Source organism: Budorcas taxicolor, chromosome 1, assembly GCF_023091745.1.
Source record: "Budorcas taxicolor isolate Tak-1 chromosome 1, Takin1.1, whole genome shotgun sequence".
In the NCBI taxonomy this organism is placed as follows: domain Eukaryota; kingdom Metazoa; phylum Chordata; class Mammalia; order Artiodactyla; family Bovidae; genus Budorcas; species Budorcas taxicolor.
Window position 1 is genome coordinate 118,534,666 of NC_068910.1, and position 24,831 is coordinate 118,559,496.

At 39.2% G+C, this 24,831-nt stretch overlaps 1 protein-coding gene across 1 annotated transcript in view; it reads right to left on the bottom strand.

Annotated features, from left to right (window-relative positions):
• The window catches only part of MORC1 (MORC family CW-type zinc finger 1), a 160,836-nt gene that overhangs the window by 53,949 nt on the left and 82,056 nt on the right, over positions 1-24,831 (bottom strand). Inside the window, exons 14-16 of the mRNA XM_052644965.1 lie at positions 19,609-19,737; positions 14,599-14,704; positions 9,231-9,369 (exon numbers count right to left, since the gene is read on the bottom strand). Of these exons, the coding sequence (XP_052500925.1) occupies positions 9,231-9,369; positions 14,599-14,704; positions 19,609-19,737 (374 nt within the window). The remainder of the gene's footprint in view (positions 1-9,230; positions 9,370-14,598; positions 14,705-19,608; positions 19,738-24,831) is intronic.

Genomic DNA, 24,831 nt, shown 5'->3' on the forward strand with positions numbered 1-24,831 from the left:
CTTTTGGTGCTAGCTTAAAGATAATTTCTTTTTGATAAAAAGTTTTATTACCGTGAGTTTTGACCTGAACGACTAATCACATCACTGAAGTTGTAATAAAAATTTTTAATTCCATTCATTTTCCTTTTTTTATATTCATTTCAGAGTTGTGTTTCTACAAAAGAACTTCAGACATCATAGAAATACACAGCAAAAATGTCTCAACTACATTTTGAATAGAAAAATACCACTAATGGTGGCACATGTTTGCATTTTTTGTAAAGCAGAAATCTAGGTACCATAGCTAATCCATCTCAAATTCTGTCTCAGTTACTTAATGAATAGTTGTTTGCTAGTGGTAATATCTTTATCATCACCATCACCTCTTCAGATTTCAGAGACTCATCATCACCTTAGAAAGCTTGCTAATACTGGTATTTGTTTTTATATGATACTCATAAACTCTCCCAGCAAGACTTACATTTCTTTCCATGTTTGGAAAGTCCTGAAAATCACAGATTCAATAGCAAAAGCTGCAGAACATGAACTGTCTCTGCCAGCAGGAAAAAACAAAGGGTCCTTAAGTCAGGAATAAAGGAGAAAAAGGCTGTGGTGCATAAGAATCATGTGAAGAGCGGGACAGAAAAGCAGATTCCAAGGCTTCTGTCTCAGAGACTTGTTGAGTCAGCCTGCTGTAGACCTCAGGAATCTGAATTTTTACAAACATGTGAAGTTCTTACACAAATGACCTGATCATTATAGGCTCACAGCCCTGGAAGGTAGAGGATTCTACCTTTTAATTTTAGATTCATGCTTAGTGGGACTGTAGAGACAATATTTTTATGTTTCTGTACCATGAAGGCTTTCTGATCAAATTTTACCAAAACTTTAGACCTAGCCTAGAAGAACAAATTTTAGAATTTAATTTATGACTAATAGTGAGAGAGTATCTGAAGAGATTTATCCCCCCAGAGGTATGTATTTACATGTTAAGGAAGGAATGAGATCTGAGGACACCGAAGCATAGCTAGAGAAGCTAGTCTTATCTTTCCCCTAAGAGATTTATTTATATTCCAAAGGATAACAGTAAGAATCCAGGATCCTTCTCAAAGAGCAAAGAAGTGTGTGTGTGTCTGACAGGCAATAAGGTAGAGTTAGGGAGGAGGCTGTCCCTCTCCTATATAAATAGCCAGATTTTTTTTTTTTTTCCAACTTTCTTGCTGATGGTACAAACTCCAGTATATATAGGATAACATATGATCTGCCTCATCTCATCCATTTCCCCAGGGGTACAAATTAGGACAAAAGGGAATCAGAGTAATTATTTGCTATAATTAAATAATAGATCTGCTCTGCTCCAGAAACCTCATATTTGTATTCAAAATAAAACAAATATATACAGGCATTACAAACTTAACACCCTGTAAATGAAGATGGGCAACTAATACTCATGGGCTCTAAAATTGGACAAAAGTGAAAGTAAAAAGTAAAGCGTCAGTTGCTCAGTGGTGTCCAACTCTTTGCGACCCCATGGACTGTAGCCCACCAGGTTCCTCTGTCCATGGAATTCTCCAGGCAAGAGTACTGGAGTGGGTTGCTATGCCTTCCTCCAGAGGATCTTCCTGACCCAGGGATCGAACCCAGGTCTCCTGCCTTGCAAACAGATAAAATTGAATGGATATTCACAAATACCTAGTTTAATCCCATTTTTACTGGGCTGAAGGGGGAGCGGTGTGCTAGGATCAAGGACTAGAGACGTCAAACGGACCTGAGGTCACTCAACTTATAAACAGCTCTTCCATAAAAAAGAATAAACTCTCGCCATTTGTGACAACATGGATGGACCTACAGGGTATAAAGCTAAGTGAAATAAGTCAGACAGAGAAAGACAAATATCACATGATCTCACATGTGGAATTTAAGAGGAAAAAAAAGAACAAACAAAGCAATTAAGAAACAGACTCACAGATATAAGTTAGTGGCTGTCAGAGGATAAAATGGTGAGGAAATGGGCAAAATAGGTGAAAGGGATTAGGAGGTACAAACTTTCAATTATAAAATTTATCAAGAGGATGCAATGTACAGCATAAGAGATGCAGTCAGTAATATTCTAATAACTCTCTATGGTGGCTAAACATCATGGTGATCATTTTGTAACATATAAAAATATTGAATCATTATGTTATACACTTGAAACTACCATAACACTGTATGTCAATTAAAATTCAAGAGAAAAGAAAAGATCGTGGACAAGCAAATCAAGCCAAGGAGTTGAATAGCTACTGCTGGACATCTACTGTGCCCAATACTGAGTCAGATGTAGTGAGGCGAGATACATGAGGAACTGATCTCATGGTATCTGCCCTCAAGGCATTTCCACACTAGTTCCTCATGAGCAATAGTGGCTCGTTTGCTATACTGCGAACACAGGGCCCACAGATGTGACCGTATCATGCATTATCCCTTTTGGAATGACAGGCATCACCACAGAGAAATTAGATCTTTGTCACAAGGGTAATAAAGTAAAACATTTCAATTACAGTGAGCATCATCAGCCTCTTGTTAGACAGAGTGTCGTAACAGCTTAGGTGTCATAAATTTTAGATCATGGAAGTTTATGTAAGGAGGCTGAAAAGCTTGATAAACAAAATAGATTTTCTAAGGCATCTAGCTCCATAGTATACAGATTAGAAATCTCAGCATCCTATACAACGACACATTAAAAAGATTACATTCTAAATGGGAAAATGTGTTCACATTCTTCATTATAAAGTTGTGCTCAGATATACCATTTCATTTTGAAAAACACAGCTAAAAGTTCAGCAAGCCTTCTCTGCCTTACATTTACTGCTAAAATGTACACTTCCTGTGGGAACTGTCAGACCACACGGCCTCAGTTTTTGTGTCCATGCAAGCACCATGAAAGAACAGAATGCTATTGAGTTTTCTCAACAGGCATGGAATTTTACAAAGGCTCTTCATGTGATGCAAAGACTATGAATGTAACAAATGAAATCCAAATATAGTCTCTATACTCCCATTCAAATGCAACACTTCATTTTGACCAAGTGTGAGAACATTATGGTGTCCAAGAATAGATGTAGACAGTTTTAAGTCTAACCTACATAGCTTCAACCAATCCAATGAAAAATATTTATCTTTGTATCTAATTGTGAAGAATTCTGCATAAACCAAATTGTTCCTTCAACCCTTCGCTCACTTGGCGAACATCTACTATATAAAAGGTCTAGGTCTAAGTGTTATTGGGAACACAAAGATGAATAAAAATGTTCCCTTATTTCAAAAATCTTACAGTCAAACATAGGAGACAGATCAGACACATGATGAACTATAACACCAGGTAGAAAGTGAAACACGGGGACTTCCCTGGTGGTCCAGTGGTTGAGAATCCATCTTCCAAGGCAGGGGATGCAGGTTTGATCCCTGGTTGGGGAACTAAGATCCCACCTGACAGGGGCAACTAAGCCAGTGCACCACAGCTAGAGAGAAGCCCATATACCACAAATAAAACACGATCCAGTCAAATACATGGAGAAGGTGAGGGCACCCCACGCCAGCACTCTCGCCTGGAGAATCCCATGGACGGAGGAGCCTGGGAGGCTGCAGTCCATGGGATCGCGAGGAGTCAGACACGACGGAGCGACTTCACTTTCACTTTTCACTTTCACGCATTGGAGAAGGAAATGGCAACCCACTCCAGTGTTCTTGCCTGGAGAATCCCAGGGACGGGGGAGCCTGGTGGGCTGCCATCTCTGGGGTCGCACAGAGTCGGACACGACTGAAGCGACTTAGCAGCAGTCAAATATATAAATAAAGTTTTTTAAAAATGAAATGTGCCCTTAAGAAAGACACACATGAAGGGTAAGGGGAAGGGGAAGAAGGAGATATTTTTACAAGCAGGGAAATGAGAGAAGACTTCATACAGCAACGACATTAGTTTTGGACTTTGAAGGACTAGGGAAGGGGCAGGAACAAAGGCACTCAGCCAAAGTGGCAGGAATGAAGGCACGCGGCATCAAGGAAGTGGAGAACACAGAGGAACCTGGGGGAGCTCAGGGAGAGAATCCTGCAGAAGAGAAGAAACTTCCGCTGAAGGACTAGCGTCAGATTAGAGAGAGCCTGGACTGTGGCTCCAGGTGGGAAATGAACATTAATCAGAGAAGGTTCACCCAGAAGGACCCAGAGAGTACACAAGCAACACAGCATGTCTGCACAAATGAATTGATTATATAAATATGCTCTACTACCCACTGACTTTGAAAAAAGTGAAAGTATTAGTCAGTCAGTCATGTCTGACTACATGAGATGCTATGGACTGTGCTCGCCAGGTCCCTCTGGCCGTGGAATTCTCCAGGCAGTGGATTGTTAACGGATTCTCCAATGGAGTGGGTTGCCAATCCCTTCTCCAGGGAATCATCCCAGTGGTACAAATGGGTAAACAGAGTAGGCTTCATTCAAGGAATCAAGTTATCATTTGCCTTATAATGATTTGAAGGCATTAAGTGGATTTAAAGTGGTACCAAAAATCCCTGAATGAAATGGACCTAAAACAATACTCCACGTGTGTGATTATGACATAGCTGTCCTGTTGAACAACAGAAAGTAGAAAAGACTGTAAAGTGTGACGTTAAAACCGAGAAAAGGGCAAAACTGAGTACTGCCAAATCCTCAAATGCAGAGGACTTGATTCTGATACTCAGTCTTATGGTTTTAAAATTCTCATCTAGGTTTACTGAAAAACAGAATGACAGATATCTAGCTGATGGACCAATTAGTAGCTAAACAATCAAGTGATGATAAAAATGAAAATGCTTCATTACTTGGCCACCAGGTGTCACTTGTCACTCGGTATAGAAAACAGCAGGTGATGAGGAATGAGGGGAAACCACAGTGAGGAACCCTCATTCATCTCTTCAGAGAGGAGAAGGAGCAGAATGTGCTGCTTCAGAAGCACAATTTATAAAGTGGCTCTTGGCTTGCTGGCACAACTTATCAATTACATCTTGGATTTGAGCCCTCCTACTAGGTTTATGAACTTATACATTTCTCTTAACAAATATGATTTGCATTACACCAGCTTGTTGCCTTTGTGAATGTTTTCATATCCTTTTGGACTGTATTTTCATATGAGATTGTGAGCAGATTGTGTTTGAATTAGGCAAAAAGGAAACCAAAGTTAACTTCACCATTTAAAGACGTATGACTGATTCAACTTACTGAACTGCTCTGAAATTCACTCTCCTTCTGATGTTATAATTGTTATAACGGCAATGTGAGGATTAAATACAACACTACCTGTGGAAATGATAGTAGCTTTGAACCAACATGTTTAACTTTCTCCTAGAGGACAAAATCTAATCACTGAGGTACCTCTTCTACCAGCAGTTTTCTGACCCACTGTGAATCTTCTCTAAGTAGGGCATCCTGCAGCGGGGCACCTAGAATCTAGACTTTGTCACTCCGCATACCAGTAGTATGTATAAAGGGTGGAGAAGACACTGCAGCTGCTGATTTCTGATACTAGTACCATCATACTACCCTTCCTACCATTATTCCATCCTCCCTGGTTGTCAGTGACACAAAACCAAGAACCAAAGAATCTAAGATCCTGAAAGGCTTTTGATTTACCAAGTCAACTCTTTGTTTTTCAGATCAAGATGCCTTCTGCCATTAAAATGGAAATGCAAGAGAGTAAGAAATAAGGTATGCAGACTTGGGCCATTTTTATATTTGCTCCCCAGATTTAATCAACAAATAAGTGAATATTGGTATTCAGAGGCAGGAAGAGAGAAGAGGAGGTGGGCAAACCATAATTTCATGGCATGCAACTCATTATTTCCTGATATTGAGAGAATGGGCACCACTGATAGATATAGTGGAATGATAGTAATACACTAGCCATTACTTGATTTTCCAGTGATGTCTGTCCTACACCTGAATAGTGTGTGCACTGCACCTGAATGGCACCGATGCACTGTTTTTCTGACTTTTCCACCCTTCCTATGTCATAGTCTAACAGCACCTCTTCTAAAAAGCAGTCAGGAACAAAGTAAATTCTCATTGACTATTGGATGGTTTTGAGTCTTTTTTTCTGGCATCAGACAGCTATTACCAAATTAGTTTTTGAATACTTTCATAAATAATTTTTGTGAAAGGGGAACTGAGCTCACCTTTCAGAGGTCCTCTATTCAGTAATTACCATATCTTATAATGATTTATACAGTTTTTAAAAGACATATATGTCACAGAAATGCTGAGTTTATTTTTTAAAATATGTAAGTTTAGCATGTAATTTAAAAGACTGGTTCCATGAAGGAAAAAGCCCATGGTCATCCCCAAGTCTTTGTTGATATGTACTTCTCACCTAGAATGCCCTGTTCTTTCCCTTTATTTGCCCTAAATAGACTTTAAGATACAAGTTGTGTCACTTCCTCTATGAAACTTTTTTGAATGAAGCTGCCCTCCCTATCTCCTTGTAATAAACTTCTGATTTAGTTTCAGCTATGGTAAAGAATCTGCCTGCAATTCAGGAGACCTGGGTTCGATCCCTGGGTTAGGAAGGTCCCCTGGAGGAAGGCATGGCAACCCACCCTCTCCAGTATTCTTATCTGGAGAATCCCCATGGACAGAGGAGCCTGATGGGCTGCAGTCCGCTGGGTCACAAAGAGTCAGACACAACTGAGCGACAAAGCACAGCACGTGATCAGACAAGTACTGAACTAGTTCTGTTTTACAGTGGTTGTTAATGTTTAAATAGCTGTCAGACTTGGTGCTCGAAGGGACTGTATATTATCCAAGGTCATGTTTTATTTCATGATTCAACAACTATTTGTTGAAAACTACTACATGCCAGGCAGTGATTCTGGTAACAGAGATAGTGAACAAATCCAAAACTATCCTTGCAATCATGGGGCTTACATTCTGGTATTAGAGTTACTCTGTTCCTCACCCTGCCAAGCACAGGACAGAGCCAAGGGCAAGTATGTGTTTAATGGCCACCTCAAAATTATGCCAACAACAGAGGAACAGACAAAGCAGATGTGGCACCTATATACAATGGAATATTACTCAGCCATAAAAAATAATGCCTTTTGCAGCAACATGGATGGACCTAGAGATTGTCATACTGACTGAAGTAAGGCAGACAGAAAAGGACAGATATACATGATGTGGTTATGAATGGAATCTAAAAAAAAAAAAAGGTGTAAATGTTATTGACAAACCAGAAGTAGAGTCATGGATATAGCCAACAAACTTACGGTTACTAGAGGATAAGGGGCAGGGAGGATAATGGATGGCTGGGATTGACGTATACACACTACTATATATGAAACCGGCAAGTAACGAGAATCTACTGAACAGCTAGGAACCTCTACTCGATACTCTGTAATGTCCTATACGGAAATAGAATCTTACAAAGAGCGGATATGTGGATATATTCGATCGATTCACTTTGCTGTACAGCAGAAACTAACACAATATTGTAATTCAACTATACGCCAATAAAAAAAAAATTAACCGGTTGCCCATGGTTAGGTGAACCCTAACCAAACTTTTCCTTGATTACCATAAAAACAAGGTCAGTTAAGGACCCCGAACCCTGGAAGCGTGTTAAAGACGTGAGGATTGTTTTCACAAAAGCAGGCGAGGGGAAGATGATGAGTCTTAACATCCTTTGAACTGTTTGGAGTAGGTTTCTATGTAAGTACTGCTAAACTTTTTTGTTTATATCTGAAACAGACTGAATCTATAAACCTGGCTCAAATTTTTATGAAAAAAGGAAGAAGGAATAGGTAGAATGGATGGCTCAAATCTGTTATTCCATCAGCCTCCATCAAAATCTCTACCTTGATGATGAACAAAACATCCAATCTAAACAGAAAAAGGTAATTAAGACTATGACTGACACTCTCACTATCCAAGGGTCAGTGCTGTCCTCTATAGGAAAAAAATACCCAGAGATTGCAATAAAGATAAAACCAGTTCAAAATGTGCTGAATGCCTTCACAAAAATACAAGGGGTGGTAAGGAAAATAAGAAATAAAACAAATAAAGATATTTAACATTGAAAAGCTCTTTCACATAATTGCTTATTAAAATAACAACCAGTGATGATATCTTTATGTCTGATCTGTTATAAAATGCAAAAGCAGATACTCAAAGATGTGTAAAAAGTTGAGCAACTTTGAGGACTGAAGACTGGTTAGGTGAATATATTTCCAAATGACTTTCACTCTCTTCCCTAAAGAAACCCTGAGACTTCAGGCTAAAAGGAGAGAGTCGATGTTTGTTGCCTGTGACCCCAGGTGCTGGCTGACCTGCATTGTAGATCCCCAGCAAAGGGAGAGAGGTAAGAAGACGAAGCTGGGGTAGAAAAGAAAGTTGATTTTCCATGAACCCAGGAATACACATAATAAGCAGGTAGTAAGCCTGAGTGTCTTAACTCCCAATTCAGGAAGGGAATTTTCTACTCAAATGAGCATTTTATTTCCTGACATCCACACAGGAGTCAACACATTTGGACATATGCTGCTGACCTCCTCAATTTCTATTTGAGGAACTTGACAGGCAACACAATTGAAAAATGTTGAACTTGGGTGCTAAATCTATACAAAGGGATGCAATTACTTAATTAGTTAAGAGAGTAAAACAGTAATTCTGCACACCACTTTTTCTTTCACTTGCAATTGTCATGGTTATCTATAGTTACTGATAGTGTTTTATTTATTGAATTTTCTTAACAATTCAATAAGACATTAAGTCCCTGTATTAAGAGGCTAATATTTTTTAAAAGAATAACTCTTTACCTCTAAACATCTACCCTCAGGGAAGAAGCCTAATGAGATAAAAAGAGCATAATTTTTGTAGTTATATACATTTGTGTCCTAAACTTGACTCTGTGACCTTTGACATGCTGGCTGACCTCTACAAGGCTGTAAGTGGAAATATATTCCCCTATTTCTCACACACTGTTGTGGAGATGGACTTAGATGATCACATATAAAAATATAGCATTATTTGAAGAAGTCCTTTCTCTTTCTGGATCCCTGGAGTACCTGTGCTCACCTCTAGAACAGTCCTTAGATCGAAAATGAAAAGGCGGTGACAAAAAAAGAAGAGAAAAAGAAGCTACACATTTACTTGGGTAAACCACTTTAGTTAATCTGTTCGCATGAAATCAACAGCTCAAGAATCTGGGTAGCTTCTGGAAAGAATTACTAACAGCTCACCTGTTGACGCCGTTCTACCAGTTGATTTTGATACCTCTGGACTGACTCTCGAAGCTGCTTGTCTTTCTCATTTTTTGACTGTGACACTATGCTCGTAGTGCCCAGGGGTATGGAAGGTAGATGTTCTGTCCGATGACAACTTTTCACAACCAAGTACAAGAGAGAACATCAGAAAGAAATATAAAACTATTTACTGTCTGCAAAAGATTATTTACTTCGACAAGGAATTGTCTCTGGTTTATACCCAAAACTCAAATACAGCATTGCTCAAATATAGCATTATATTGAGAATTTAGGTAATACATTAAATCTCCACTTTTCTTGGAAAAGAACTTAATGGAAAATGTGGAGGATACTATAGATTTACAAGAAAGGGAGAATACTCATTATTTACTAACGTTTCATTTATCCTGAGTTATCACCAAATGAGAACTTTTGAAAAAATGTATTTTAGATAACTGACGCTTAATTCATTACTACCATACATTATTCTTTTCCCAAAAAATCTGGGATAGAAATCTGCGGTGGTGGTTTAGTCACTCAGCCATGTCCAGCTCTTTGTAACCTCATAGACTGTAGCCCTCCAGGCTCCTCTGTCCATGGAATTCTCCAGTCAAGAATAGTGGAGTGGGTTGTCATTTCCTTCTCCAATATGTTTCTGTAAAATAGACCAAATAATTCTGCTTCGGAAGCACACAGATCCTTTGTTTGAGGACTGAGACTTGCTGTGAAGACCAGTGACTACTATGACGGGAGGCAGCACCCTGTGATCACCTCAGGGGTTACGGAGCCACATGGCGGAGCCCCACCGAGCAGTCCAGCACCCTATCTTCCTCTCTCTGCTGCTGCAGGCGCACCAGCTGCTAGTGGACTCTCAGCTTCCTAGCCTTACTGATGGGCTGTCTCCAGTTTGATTATGCATTACATAATCAAGCAGAATTGTCTATAAATTGCAATAAACAGGCTGTGCCTGAGGGCTTCTGTCTTTATGGTTACAAAGAATACTAATGATTTTTGAGACAGATGCTTGGGAAGGTTTGAGGCCTTTTTTCCACCCTACTTCCGGTTTCATGGGTATGTTCTGGGGAGCTGAGCTAGCCAAACTGCTGAAAAATTGAGTTACCATCTTATTTCACTTTGGTATGGCGGCTTGGCAGGGACAAGAAGTTCCATTCCCATTGGACATGGCCTCAATCCACGGCATGGCTGATGACATGCAGTGTGGGAAGGGGGTACAAAATGCTGAAGTTGATTCTCAGAGGCTTACACAGGAGTTTTTCTACCACTGGTAGGTACCAAAAAGAGGGGGAAGTGAGTGTCATAAAATACATGGGTGCTAAGCTAGGAAAGGGAGGAGGAGGTTGAGAATAGAGAGGAGAGCTTCTTCAATCTGAAACACTGCAGGGAAAGCTAAGCATCCCACTCCCACTACATTTCTCTATTTCCCAGGGTTCAGCATATATTTTTCTTGCCCCCACCAACAGAGAAGAGTGAGGACTACAATCAAATTCAAGTACTGCTGTGAAAAACACTTAATTCCACCCACATATGGTATTTGTTTTTATTGTTATTTTCAAAGAAAGGTGGTAGATAAATCAGGGGGACACCTACCTATATATATGAAACCTATATATATAAAACCACATGCAGTGTTCATCTGAAGACATCTGTGGGATAGTACCCACACAGGTTTCTATTTCATTTGAGAAAAGAACTTTGTGGTAACATTAAGTTTTTATTTAGAAAAGAAAAACCTCAATTAATTTATTAAAATGCAATCTGTTTGATTGTCCTCAAAGATTTTTATAAACAAATTAAATCTTAATATGCAATATAAGCCATATTTTAAATATTTTTAAATATCCTTTCCAAAACTCAGACTTTTGGGTCTAGTCAAATAATAGGTATCATTTTTACCCTGCTTGGTGATCCCTATTCTAATATATACAAATAGAATGGATGTAATGGAAGCACACTGATATTTATTTCTTAGATACTGTGACCAAAATGTGAAGCCTCCCTCTGTGCTGAAGGTGGAAAACAAAACAAAAAACAAAAAGGTGACTTGGGAAAGAATGAGTCCATTTTAAGCTGCCTGAGTCACCAACGCAGAACACCATCATTTGTAAAATGGTATGTTTTACCACCATAAATTATTTTTCTGGAATTAGGCTTCCTGAGCTAAAGATCCCTACAGAGTTGGGGGAGTAGTAAGGTAGAAAGAACACAGGTTTTGAATCAAAGTGCTTAGATTCAAGTTTCAGGCTTAGGGAGGATTGGTGGACAGGTCACTGAACCTCCCTTAGCTTCACCGTTTCCTCCTCTGAGAAACGGAGAAAGCTCACGTTATTCAGAGACGGCGATGGCACCCCACTTCAGTACTCTTGCCTGGAAAATTCCATGGACGGAGGAGCCTAGTGGGCTGCAGTCCATGGGGTCATGAAGAGTCGGACACGACTGAGCGACTTCACATTCACTTTTCACTTTCACGCATTGGAGAAGGAAATGGCAACCCACTCCAGTGTTCTTGCCTGGAGAATCCCAGGGACGGGGGAGCCTGGTGGGCTGGCATCTATGGGGTCGCACAGAGTTGGACACGACTGAAGCGACTTAGCAGCACATGGTTATTGTAATGAAATGATATAACATGTAACTGCAATATAAGAGGGAGCTATTATTATGTTTCCTGTCCCAGTTCTGGTTACACAGACATTGATCATTCAAATGCTGTTCATTGGCTTTAACCCTGCTGACAATCGGCAATTAACTGCTGACAATAAACTGCATTTTCTGTAAATACAGAGGATGCCACTTTTCACCCCATATTGCTATCCTTTCACTCATCCAGTATTGCCTAATAAATAACTATACTTCCTTTCTCATCACTTTAACACACATTTTATCCAGGTCCAAAAGTGCATATATATCAGAGTTTTGCTATTTCATGGCATAGTCTCAAAGTATGCATGGTCCATTTAAACATACTGAATCAGAGGACTGAATGAGGTCATCAGATCAATTTCTTTTCCCATGGGAATCTTTATCTGCATTGTTGTTGATAATCTCCCTTAAAGGAAGTATCAACTTTCAAGTAACTGCCCTTATAATCAAGAGTTTTTCTCCATAGCTCCCGTTTCTAAATCTCTTGCTACCACTTTAAGCATTGTTTTTGTCCTCATCTTTTCAGTGGAAATGAAATGCAGATGGTCAAAATTATGTCAGTATATTTAAAGAATCAAGGACTTAAGAAATTATAAATATAAGACTTTTTGCATTTCAGGCTTTTAAGGGCCATCCGTTTTCTGTGAACATGGCAAATTTATCTCGCCTGTCATCAGAAATGGCAGTGTTTTGATGTATAAAAGAGACAGAATTAGTATGGCTTTGAAACTAATTTTATAACATTCAGTGATGGCATCACCACTTTTCAAGAAGAAGGGACCAGCATGTCAATTCAAGGATAATGGTTAACTGGAAAAAAGGGAATCTATAGAGGTCAGATCCCCAGTTCTGTGAGAAGTCATAGACATATGGCTAAAATATAATGGAAAAAAAAGTGAAAGTGTTAGTTGCTCAGTTGTGTCCGACTCTTTGCGATCCTGTGGACTGTAGCCTGCCAGGTTTCTCTTTCCATGGAATTCTCCAGGCAAGAATACTGGAGTGGGTTGCCATTTCCTTCTCCAGGGGATCTTTCCAACCCAGATCTCTTGCATTGCAGGCAGATTCTTTACCATCTGAGCTAGCAGAGGAATCTAAATTCTCATGGCTTATTACAGACTGTCCTTAACAAGAGGTTCAGCTGGACCTAGAAAAGGTGCAGAGGGTACTATTATTGTACTCTATTATTCTAGGTGATAGGAAGATGAGGTTTTATCATTTGTCTAAGGCTTCACAGGCTAAAGGAGCCAGGAGTCAAACCCAGGCAGTCTGGCCCCAGAGTCTAAACTTTAAACACTATCCTACACTGCATGAAAGTTTTGAGCTCACAGAAAGTGATCAATATTTTCACCTTATTTTTGGACATTTGCGGGGTGGGACCAGTTTTATTTACATTTCCAAGCACAAGCCTTTCCACAGAGAAATTTAAAAAACAAAACCAAAACAACAAAAAAACTTCTTTTAAACAACATATGGGTGAAAATAATGACAGTAACAATGAAAATACTATCTATCAGACTATTCTTAATATTGAAACTGAGCCACTACTGTGTTCCTATTTGAGAGATAGTCAAGTTACAGGTTAGGACTAGAATCAGGTTGGCAGTTAGAAGATCAAGGCCAGCAGCTTCATAAATAGTCTTCTCAACCCCTGTTTGGGCTTCAATTTCCACTTCTCTTAAATGAAGAAGTGAGTCTAGATAAGTGTTTTATAATCATGCTCCCTGGAGCTCTAGGCTTTTTACAGAAAGCAGGAGACAGAAATGAGAAGTAGATACCGCTGGCCCCAAGATTCTCAGCCTCCAATTCAATCTGTTTTTATCTGTTTTATATACCTGAGGTCAGAGACAAATTTTATTTGGGGATTAAAAAAAAAAAGGTTCTGCTGCAAACCAAGAAAGGGAGACTGAAAAACCCCTTGGGCCATGTGAAATCTAAGAGTCCTATCACCTATGACATTTTTCATTAATCTCTAAATATGATTAACTTGAAGACTCCAGGTTGAAGAGGTTTTAGTAGCAGTTTCTAAATGTTTTCTTCCTTTTTATTTCTTTCTCAGTTGCTCTTTTTTTTTCAGGGCTGGATAAAAATAAACAAGAATTATTGCCCTAATGTCTGTATTAGCAATATCGATCCACTCATCCAGGTCAAAGAACTTGGAATAAACTCCATGGAAAAGTGATGCTTCACTTATAGGTGCCTCTGGTAAAGGGGCGTATTAACTCTTTAGCCCACAAGGAAAACAAGTAAGTCAAAAAGGGTTTGCAATAAGGTTGACATCCATCAATATTTAATTGAGCTTTTTCCTGTTTTAGTCTGAAGTTCTTTCTCCAAAAGCACAAAGCAATGAAATCAATAAATGACTTAAACAGAAAAAGCACATGGTAAGTATCTAGATAAGACTCCTGCACTATAAGATTGTACATTGTGTGAAAATGAACTGGAAGGCAGAACTCTTAAACACCGAGGTAAGGTTTTCTGCCAGTGGAAGTGCAGAGCTGCACACTCAACATTAACAAAAACTTACAACCAAGTGTCTTTTAACTTGATGGAAAAGAGCACTAGTGAAATATCCTTCCGGAAGTGGCAATAGGCTAGAAAGAGTTACAAGGGATGATAGCTGCTAAGGGATGACATTTTTAAGCTTCATACATGTAAATCATAGGAATTAAAAATGGATAGAGAATTTTAGAAAACTGTCAAAAACTACCTGTTTTCCGAGAGGTTAGGGTTATTAGCACAAATCCAGATATCAAACAGTTCTTTTTCCTGATAATCAGTAGAAGGAGGCAAGACTCTCCACTTAAGGCAAAGATCTAAAATCATCAAAACAAAAACCACATACAAGAAAGACCACAATCAGAAGTGAATCTACCATAGTAAGATGTCAGGCTGTATATACTGAAAGTATGAAGCTATCTTTCAGTCCAAAGACAAGTGAATTCTTGACCATATACCATTATGTTTGATGACACAAACAGTCCAGGATTCTAAGCTACCTAGAACACCATCGATAAATTATTATTGTTGCTGCCATTATTATTATTATTGCCATCACTGCTTAAGTTTTTTTCCAGTTGGTTTCTGCTGGTTCCAGCCAAAAGAATATGAAGTAATAGGTCTCTCTTCACCTTTTCTTAAACCACAGGAAGGCATCCAGACTGACTCTTCCTTTTTTTCTGACCCACTGTTTATCTGCCAATACCACCGTCCATCTCCAACCACATGACTAAGAAGGAAAACCAAACTCTACCATTTACACAGTTCCTTGTTCTGCATTTCTTAGCGTTCTTATTCTGCTTTCCAGTCTGCACTTCTTGACTTCCCTGTCTCTTTCCCCCTCTCAGTCCCTCCTCGTTTCCAGGCACTCCACTCTCTTCAGGCTACTCCTCACTTCAACCCTGATTCCTCTCTACACCCTTTGTTAGCGGCTCTTGGGTAAATACTTCTTTCTCTCTGTTCATCTAGAATGGAGGCAGTCTGCACAGTGGTTAAGAATACGAATGGTTTCACTACCTACCAAAAGGGGTTCCTGAGGCTTATAAGATATAATATAATGATTAAAAAGACAACATTAGTAGCCATTTGTGATGGTTAATGTTATGTGTGAATTTGACAGAGCCATTGGGTTCCTGGATATTTCGTCAAACATTATTCTGACGGTGTCAGTGCTTTGGATTAGATTAACATTTGAGTTGGTAGAATGAACAAAGCAAATTATCTTTTCTAATATGGTCAGTTGAGTCCAGTTCAGTTGCTCAGTCATGTCCAACTCTTTGCGACCCCATAAATTGCAGCACTCCAGGCCTCCCAGTCCATCACCAACTCCTGGAATTTACCCAAACTCATGTTCATCAAGTCGGTGATGCCATCCAGCCATCTCATCCTCTGTCGTCCCCTTCTCCTCCTGCCCCCAATCCATCCCAGCATCAGAGTCTTTTCCAATGAGTCAACTCTTCGCATGAGGTGGCCAAAGTACTGGAGTTTCAGCTTTAGCATCAGTCCTTCCAAAGAACACCCAGGACTGAACTCCTTTAGAATGAACTGGTTGGATCTTCTTGCAGTCCAAGGGACTCTCAAGAGTCTTCTCCAACACTACAGTTCTAAAGCATCAATTCTTTGCCACTCAGCTTTCTTCACAGTCCAACTCTCACATCCATACATGACCACTGGAAAAACCATAGCCTTGACTAGATGGACCTTTGTTGACAAAGTAATATCTCTGCTTTTTAATACACTATCTAGGTTGGTCGTAACTTTCCTTCCAAGGAGTAAGCGTCTCTTAATTTCATGGCTGCAATCACCATCTGCAGTGATTTTGGAGCCCCCAAAATAAAGTCTGAAACTGTTTCCACTGTTTCCCCATCTGATTCCCATGAAGTGATGGGACCAGATGCCATGATCTTCGTTTCCTGAATGTTGAGCTTTAAGCCAACTTTTTCAACTCCTCTTTCACTTTCATCAAGAGGCTTTTTAGTTCCTCTTCACTTTCTGCCATAAGGGTGGTGTCATCTGCATATCTGAGGTTATTGATATTTCTCCCGGCAATCTTGATTCCAGCTTGTGCTTCTTCCAGCCCAGCGTTTCTCATGATGTACTCAGCATATAAGTTAATAAGCAGGGTGACAATATACAGCCTTGACGTACTCCTTTTCCTATTTGGAACCAGCCTGTTGTTCCATGTCCAGTGCTAACTGTTGCTTCCTGACCTGCATACAGGTTTCTCAAGAGGCAGGTTATGTGGTCTGGTATTCCCATCTCTTTGAGAATTTTCCACAGTTTATTGTGATCCACACAGTCAAAGGCTTTGGCATAGTCAATGAAGCATAAATAGATGTTTTTCTGGAACTCTCTTGCTTTTTCCATGATCCAGCAGATGTTGGCAATTTGATCTCTGGTTTCTCTGCCTTTTCTAAAACCAGCTTGAACATCAGGAAGTTCATGGTTCACGTATTGCTGAAGCCTGGCTTGGAGAATTTTTGAGCATTACTTTACTAGCATGTGAGATGAGTGCAATTGTGGGGTAGTTTGAGCATTCTTTGGCATTGGCTTTCTTTGGGATTGGAATGAAAACTGACCTTTTCCAGTCCTGTGGCCACTGCTAAGGTTTCCAAATTTGCTGGCATATGGAGTGCAGCACTTTCACAGCATCATCTTTCAGGATTTGAAATAGCTCAACTGGAATTCCATCACCTCCACTAGCTTTGTTCGTAGTGATGCTTCCTAAGGTCCACTTGACTTCACATTCCAGGATGTCTGGTTTTAGGTGAGTGATCACACCATCTGATTATATTGGTCAGGAAGATATTTTTTGTACAGTTCGTCTGTGTATTCTTGCCACCTCTTCTTAATATCTTCTGCTTCTGTTAGGTCCATACCATTTCTGTTCTTTATCGAGCCCATCTTTGCATGAAGTGTTCCCTTGGTATCTCTAATTTTCTTGAAGAGATCTCTAGTCTTCCCCATGCTGTTGTTTTCCTCTATTTCTTTGCATTGATCGCTGAAGAAGGCTTTCTTATCTCTCCTTGCTATTCTTTGGAACTCTGCATTCAGATGCTTATATCTTTCCTTTTCTCCTTTGCTTTTCTCTTCTCTTCTTTTCACAGCTATTTGTAAGGCCTCCCCAGACAGTCACTTTGCTTTTTCTCATTTCTTTTCCTTGGGGATGGTCTTGATCCCTGTCTCCTGTACGATGTCACGAACCTCATTCCATAGTTCATCAGGCACTCTATCTATCAGATCTAGTCCCTTAAATCTATTTCTCACTTCTACTGTATAATCATAAGGAATTTGATTTAGGTCCTACCTGAATGGTCTAGTGGTTTTCCCTACTTTCTTCAATTTGAGTCTGAATTTGGCAATAAGGAGTTCATGATCTGAGCCACAGTCAGCTCCCAGTCTTGTTTTTGCTGACTGCATAGAGCTTCTCCATCTTTGGCTGCAAAGAATATAATCAATCTAATATGGCGGGCCTCAACAAATCAGTTGAAGGCCTGAATAGGGGGAAAAAGTTGACCCTCTTGCAAATAAGAGACAATTCTTTCTGTCTTGAACCAAGATATCAGTTTTTCCTGTCTCCAAACTAGAACTAAACATCAGCTCTTCTTGGGTATCAAATCTGTCAATATTTAGATTGGAACTATATTTTCAGGCCTCCTAGTTCTCAGGCCTTGAAGCTCTGGAGTTAAACCGACGGCTCTCCCAGGTCTTTAGCTTGCTGACTAAGATCTTGGGACTTCTCAGCCTCCTCAATCATCTGAGCCAATTCCCTATGATTAATATCTATCTATCCATCCATCCATCCATAAATCTATCTATCCTATTGTTTCTCTTTTTCTGGAGAACATAATACACTATCCTAAGCACTGAATAAAATTAACATGTGTTAATTAATTGTATTTTCACAAAACTGCATAATGTAACTATAAATACTAACTTCATTTTATAAAAAAGAAAATTGAAGCTTAGAGAAGTTAAGAAATTTGCTCAATTTCACATGGCTTTCAGGTACTAGAGACTGGATTCTGGTAATAAGTCGCACATATCAAATACACACAGTCATTTTTAACCAGCAATATTATCATCCAATTGGTTGTTGCATATAGTCATCAATTTTCTCAATTACACCTTCTAAGTGCCTGTCATGTGTGTTCCTCTTAAATCTCACTGCCATACCTTTATTCAGACCTGTATAATTCCTCACCTGGATCCTGGATTATGCCAGAAGTCTTGTCCGCAGAGCTATGACTCTAACCTTTTCTTTAGGCCTTCTCCAAATCATCTTGCACTGAGCTGCCAGAGCAACCTTGCTACAAGTGACATCTAACTGGTCAGGTCCCGTTTGGACCACCCCAGGCTCAAGGCTGGGGAGGTGTTCCCTTGTTGTTGTTCTGTCACTAACTCATGTCCGACTCTTTGAGACCCCATGAATTGGAGCATGCCAGGCTCCCTTGTCCTTCACTATTTCCCAAAGCTTGCTCACATTCAAGTCCAAGGGGTTCCCTTGGCCCTGTGTAAGGAGCTACAGTGTGATTGTTTGTTTGCTTGATTGCTTCCCCCACTGGATGGCAGATTCCCTGCAGAGAGTGGAGACCCATAATAAGCTTCAATGCTTCAGTGATATTTCTCTCCTTTTTAAAAAACTTCCAATGCCTCTCCATTGCTTATTAAAGCTAAAACTCCTTATCCTGGCATTCAAGGCCGTTGAACATGTTTACACAACCTAATAATTTTATCTTTTATTATTTATTCATCATTGATTCACTCAGTAGTCAATTGCTAAGTATCTACTATTATTTAACACAGTGTTAAGTATTAAAAATTGGAAAATGACTGTTTCTATTCACCACAATAATATTAGCTGAAGGGCACACTATATATTAACACATATTTCCAACTATATCTCTGCTTTCAAAAACTGACTTGAAAGACCAAGGCAAAGGCCGCCTTGTCATGAAGGCTTGCTTCAATTTTCTCTCTTCCCTTTCTTTGAAACCTCAAAGAATTATGGGTCTCTTTGAGATCATTTACATTATTTTCACCTCTATTACAATTACTTTCATGCTCGTCTTAACCTTTCTCTTAGACCCTAATCTCTTGGAAAGCAAGAACCCTGTCTTAATTTATCTTTGTCTTCCTTTTTTTTTTTTTTTAACACAGTGACTTGCAATATTAGGCTCTTACTAAAAGTGTGCTAACTTGAATGGAATTTAATACTCACCACACTGAATCATGCATGGGATGGCCATGGCTTGTCTTCTTTGATACTGAACAGAATCTGAGGATTTTTCCATGTCCTTATTATCTGGGTATCCAAATTCATTCCAAAATAATGTTAGATTTCTGTTACCTAGAAAAAAAGAAATTAAAAAAAAGCAGGAAGAAAATAATGAAAGAAAGTAAAACCAATAAGATCAAGATGATAAGTAAAGGGAAATTTCGATATAAACACATGTACATATAATATGATTTCAAATATGTAAAAACTAATAACATATAGAAATAAGTGATTAAGATGTTTAACACTGGTTTTCTTTGAGTATGGATGAAATTGGTTTTCTACTTTACACTTTCTTGCATTTTTCCAAACTATATACAATAGATATGTACTATATTTATAATAAAACCACAATTATAGTTATAAAAATATCTCTCTACTTTTACTGTTATAATAAAATACACTGACATTTAAAACTTTTTTCTTAAATACTCCTAGGAGGGACTGTACTGATTAAAAAGCCACCCTTAAGACTAGTGGTACAAATATTTATCATCTTGTTTCACAGCCAGTTTCTATTTTATCTCTGGCTCCCTTTCCTTTCAGGCTCTATTGTTTATGCCCTACCCTTGCCCCGGATTCTGAACTGCTTCCTTGTTTAAGCAGCACTTGTCATGGAGGTCTTTCAGGCATCCTCCTTAAGAGGCTGTGTTCTTACCCATTGATTCAGCAACAGAACTGTTAGGAATCTTCCCTACAAAACATACAGCACAATGGCCATATATATGAGAGCACTGTATGAACAGGAAAACAAAACAAAAAAACCCTGGAAGCAAAGTAAAAGCCTAGAATTGTTGTTTAGTCACTAAGTAGTGCCCGACTCTATTATGTAGCCCACCAGGCTTCTCTGTCCGTGGGATTTCCCAGGTAAGAATACTGCAGTGGGTTGCCATTTCCTTCTCCAGGGATCTTTTTGACCAGGGATCAGACTCACGGCTCTTGCATTGGCAGGTGGATTCTTAGGGAACTGACAAATCCCATTTTCAAACAAGGGGACACTAGGCAACCTTTAAATTAAAAAGTTAGAGCTAAATATATTATTGTGTCAATATCTTTAAAAGATGTAAAATAGCAAACCTAGTATAATCAACTTTTGTAATGTAAAAAAAGAGTATATGTATAAAATGCTGATAGCCATGCTTTTCTTTTCCTAAAAGCAAACAAAAGAAAGTTTTAATAGTGGATACCACTGGGAAAAGGATAGAGAGAGAGAGGAAGGCAGGGAAAGGTACTTTTAATTTTCATTTTTCACTTTCTGAACACTTGAGTATTTTTACATGTGCATTTATTACTTTAAAAACTGGGACGACCCAGAGGGATGGTACGGGGAGGGAGGAGGGAGGGGGGTTCAGGATGCGGAACACGTGTATACCTGTGGTGGATTCATGTTGATGTATGGCAAAACCAATACAGCGTTGTAAAGTAATTAACCTCCAATTAAAATAAATAAATTTATATTAAAAAAATAAAAATACTTTTTTGAAAAAGAATCCAAATTTAACATTCTGTCCAATATGGTAATCAACTGGCCACATGTAGCTACTGAGTGCTTGAAATGTGGAAGACACAGAACATTTCATCAAAGTACATGTAAGGTTCTAAAATATATACCTTAGAAATAAAATATATAAAATAGGGCCAGCCTTATATCAACCTTAATATATGACCAAGTAATCCAAGCAAAACACCAATAAACACCTTTACATTTTCCTATACCTGTTAAGATTTAGGTTCAGAATGTTATATGCCTTTAAGACCAGCAGGGAAGGGATTCAGTGTTGAAAAGGCGCTTTGCAGTTGGATGCGTTGACAGTTCAATTCAGTTCAGTTCAGTTCAGTCGCTCAGTTGTGTCTGACTCTTTGCGACACCATGAATCGCAGCACGCCAGGCCTCCCTGTCCATCACCAACTCCTGGAATTCACCCAAGCCCATGTCCGTTGAGCCGGTGATGCCATCCAGCTATTTCATCCTCTTGTCCCCTTCTCCTCCAGCCCCATATCCCTCCCAGCATCAGAGTCTTTTCCAACAAGTCAACTCTTTGCATGAGATGGCCAAAGTACTAGAGTTTCAGCTTCAGCATCATTCCCTCCAAAGAAATCCCAGGGCTGATCTCCTTCAGAATGGACTGGTTGGATCTCCTTGCAGTCCAAGGGACTCTCGAGTCTTCTCCAACACCACAGTTCAAAAGCATCAATTCTTCAGCTCTCAGCTTTCTTTACAGTCCAACTCTCACATGCATACATGACTACTGGAAAAATCATAGCCTTGACTAGACGGACCTTTGTTGGCAAAGTAACGTCTCTGCTTTTCACTATGCTATCTAGGTTGATCATAACTTTTCTTCCAAGGAGTAAATGTCTTTTAATTTCATGGCTGCAGTCACCATCTGTATTGATTTTGGAGCCCCCCCCCCCCAAAAATGAAGTCTGACACTGTTTCCACTGTTTCCCCATCTATTTCCCATGAAGTGATGGGACCAGATGCCATGATCTTAGTTTTCTGAATGTTGAGCTTGAAGCCAACTTTTTCACTCTCCTCTTTCACTTTCACAAGAGGCTTTTTAGTTCCTCTTCACTTTCTGCCATAAGGGTGGTGTCATCTGCATATCTGAGGCTATTGATATTTCTCCCGGCAGTCTTGATTCCAGCTTGTGCTTCTTCTAGCCCCACAAATTCCCTGGTCTCCTACCTTGTCTCTTCACAAAATCTCTACTAGTTCTTGCCTAAATGTCCCTTTGTATTCTGCTTCCTTGGCCTTTCTCAACTCAGACTTTCAGCTTTCTGCTTTTTGCTCAGCATGTGGTTTTGGCCCACCCCAGACTTTACCCTTTCACTGTACACCAGAACCTGATTTACTCTTTGGTGTCTGGACAGGACTTGTAAGGTCTTGTTCTCTGATTTCCAGAAGAACTACTCAATTCTTGCTATGTTAAGGCAGAAAGAGCTGTAGATTAAAGTCAGGTAACTTTGAGTGCTGTCTCTACCAAATACTTATTGTGTAATTGTGGGAAGCCAGTAAAGTTTCTTATTCATAAAATGAGTGTCTACTCTAACTTGCCTTACTTACATGGTCATCACTAACAATAAATATGAAGGTGCATTAAAAATTATAGTGTTGTGCAGAAACTTATGCTGCTGTATCATATTTGTTCTTTCTTTAAATGTTATTTCCCCAAGAACACCTCACCTTCTCAAAAAAGGAACTGTGTTTATTAGGTACTGCACCCTGTACCTAACAAATCCACAAAAAGTTTTGCTGCCGTTCTTGACAAAATAGCTCCTTACTGTGTTCTTTAGGGTAAAATCAAAGTGAAATAATGTCTCTCCCTAACAATATTAACTAATCACAGCTAACACAACCCAGCAAACTTATAAAACAAGTATCAACTGTGAAGCCAAATACAAACATCTTAAGAGCAGGAAAACTACTAGGATGTTAGAAACACAAGTACATGCCTCTCAGGGGTGGGTGATAGCTGCTCTGTGATCATATCACTCTTACAACGCTTACACATTATATTTCAGTTGACTTTATGCCTGTTTTCCCTCTAAAAAGTGAAATTCTTAAAGATAATGGCTATGTTTAGGATCTTGTTTTTACTAGCTGACAATCAGAGCTTAATGTTTTCTTATGAAACTGAATAATTCTAAAGAATTACTGGCTATCAAAAGCGTGAGAACACTCAGTAGCTCAACATCTAATGACCAGGACTTACAGAAGATATGCCATTTGAAGTCAGTATCAGGGCAAAAGAAACAACCAGCTATATTCAATCTGGGAATTAGAAATGGTTTTCCCTACCTGCCAATGCAATCTTGGCTTTTTTTCCCATCAGAAAGAAGCTATGCCAATATGCACAATTTCTAATGTGTTAATAAAACAAATTTCCATTGAATGAACCCTGAAGACTACGTAGATGCTTCAGCAAGTGGGTAAGTTGGCTAAAGAAATGGCCACGGGAGGAAACATACCACACACTATTTTTTTCATGTGTTACTCAGTCTACAGAGATTTATACAACTATCCTGAGGGGGAAAAAATTTCTCCCATACAAAAAAATAATCAGTGGATTTTCAACAGAAGTCTTATAGATGAGGAGAGAGTGGTATGATATAATCAAAGCACCAAAAGGAGAAACAATAACCTGCCAACCAAGAATACATGACCAATATTGAAACTGTCCTTCAGAAATGAGGTAGAGATAAAGAATTTCCAAAACAAACAAAATTGAGGGGGTTCATTACTAGATCTGCCTTACAAGAAATGCTATAGGAAATTCTTCAAGCTGAAACGAAAGGAAACTAGTAACTTAAAAATGTGAAAATACAAAACTCACTGGTAAGGGTAAGTATACAGTCAAATTCATAATATTCTAATTCTGTAATGATGGTATGTAAGTCACTTAACTCTAATATTAACATGAAGGTTAAAAGACAAAGTTTAAAAAACAACCATAGCTACAATAATTTATGAATGAACACAATATTAAAATATGTAAACTGTGAAATCAGTCAGACAGTTCAGTCACTCAGTTGCATCCGACTCTTTGCGACGCCCTGGACTGCAGCATGCCAGGCTTTCCTATCCATCACCAACTCCCGGAGCTTACTCAAACTCATGTCCGTTGAGTCGATGATGCCATCCAACCATCTCATCCTCTGTCGTCCCCTTCTCCTCCTGCCTTCAATCCCTCCCAGCATCGGGGTCTTTTCCAAGGAGTCACTTCTTCACATCAGGTGGCCAAAGTATTGGAGTCTCAGCTTCGGTATCAGTTCTGCCAATGAATATTCAGGACTGATTTCCTTTAGGATGGACTGGTTGGATCTCCTTGCAGTCCAAAGGACTCTCAAAAGTCTTCTCCAGCACCACAGTTCAAAAGCATCAATTCTTCAGTGCTCAGCTTTCCTTATAGTCCAACTCTCACATCCATACATGACTACTGGAAAAACCACAGCCTTGACTAGACGGACCTTTGTTGACAAAGTAAAGAGCATAAAATGCTTGTGGGGGAGGGAGTAAGAAGGTTTTTCTATGTGACTGAAGTTAAGTTGTTGTAAACTTAAAATAGACTGTTCTAACTATAACATGTTTTATACTTATAGTTTCATAACCACAAAGCAGAAATCTATAGCAGATGTACAAAAGAGAAAGAGAAAGGAGTCAAA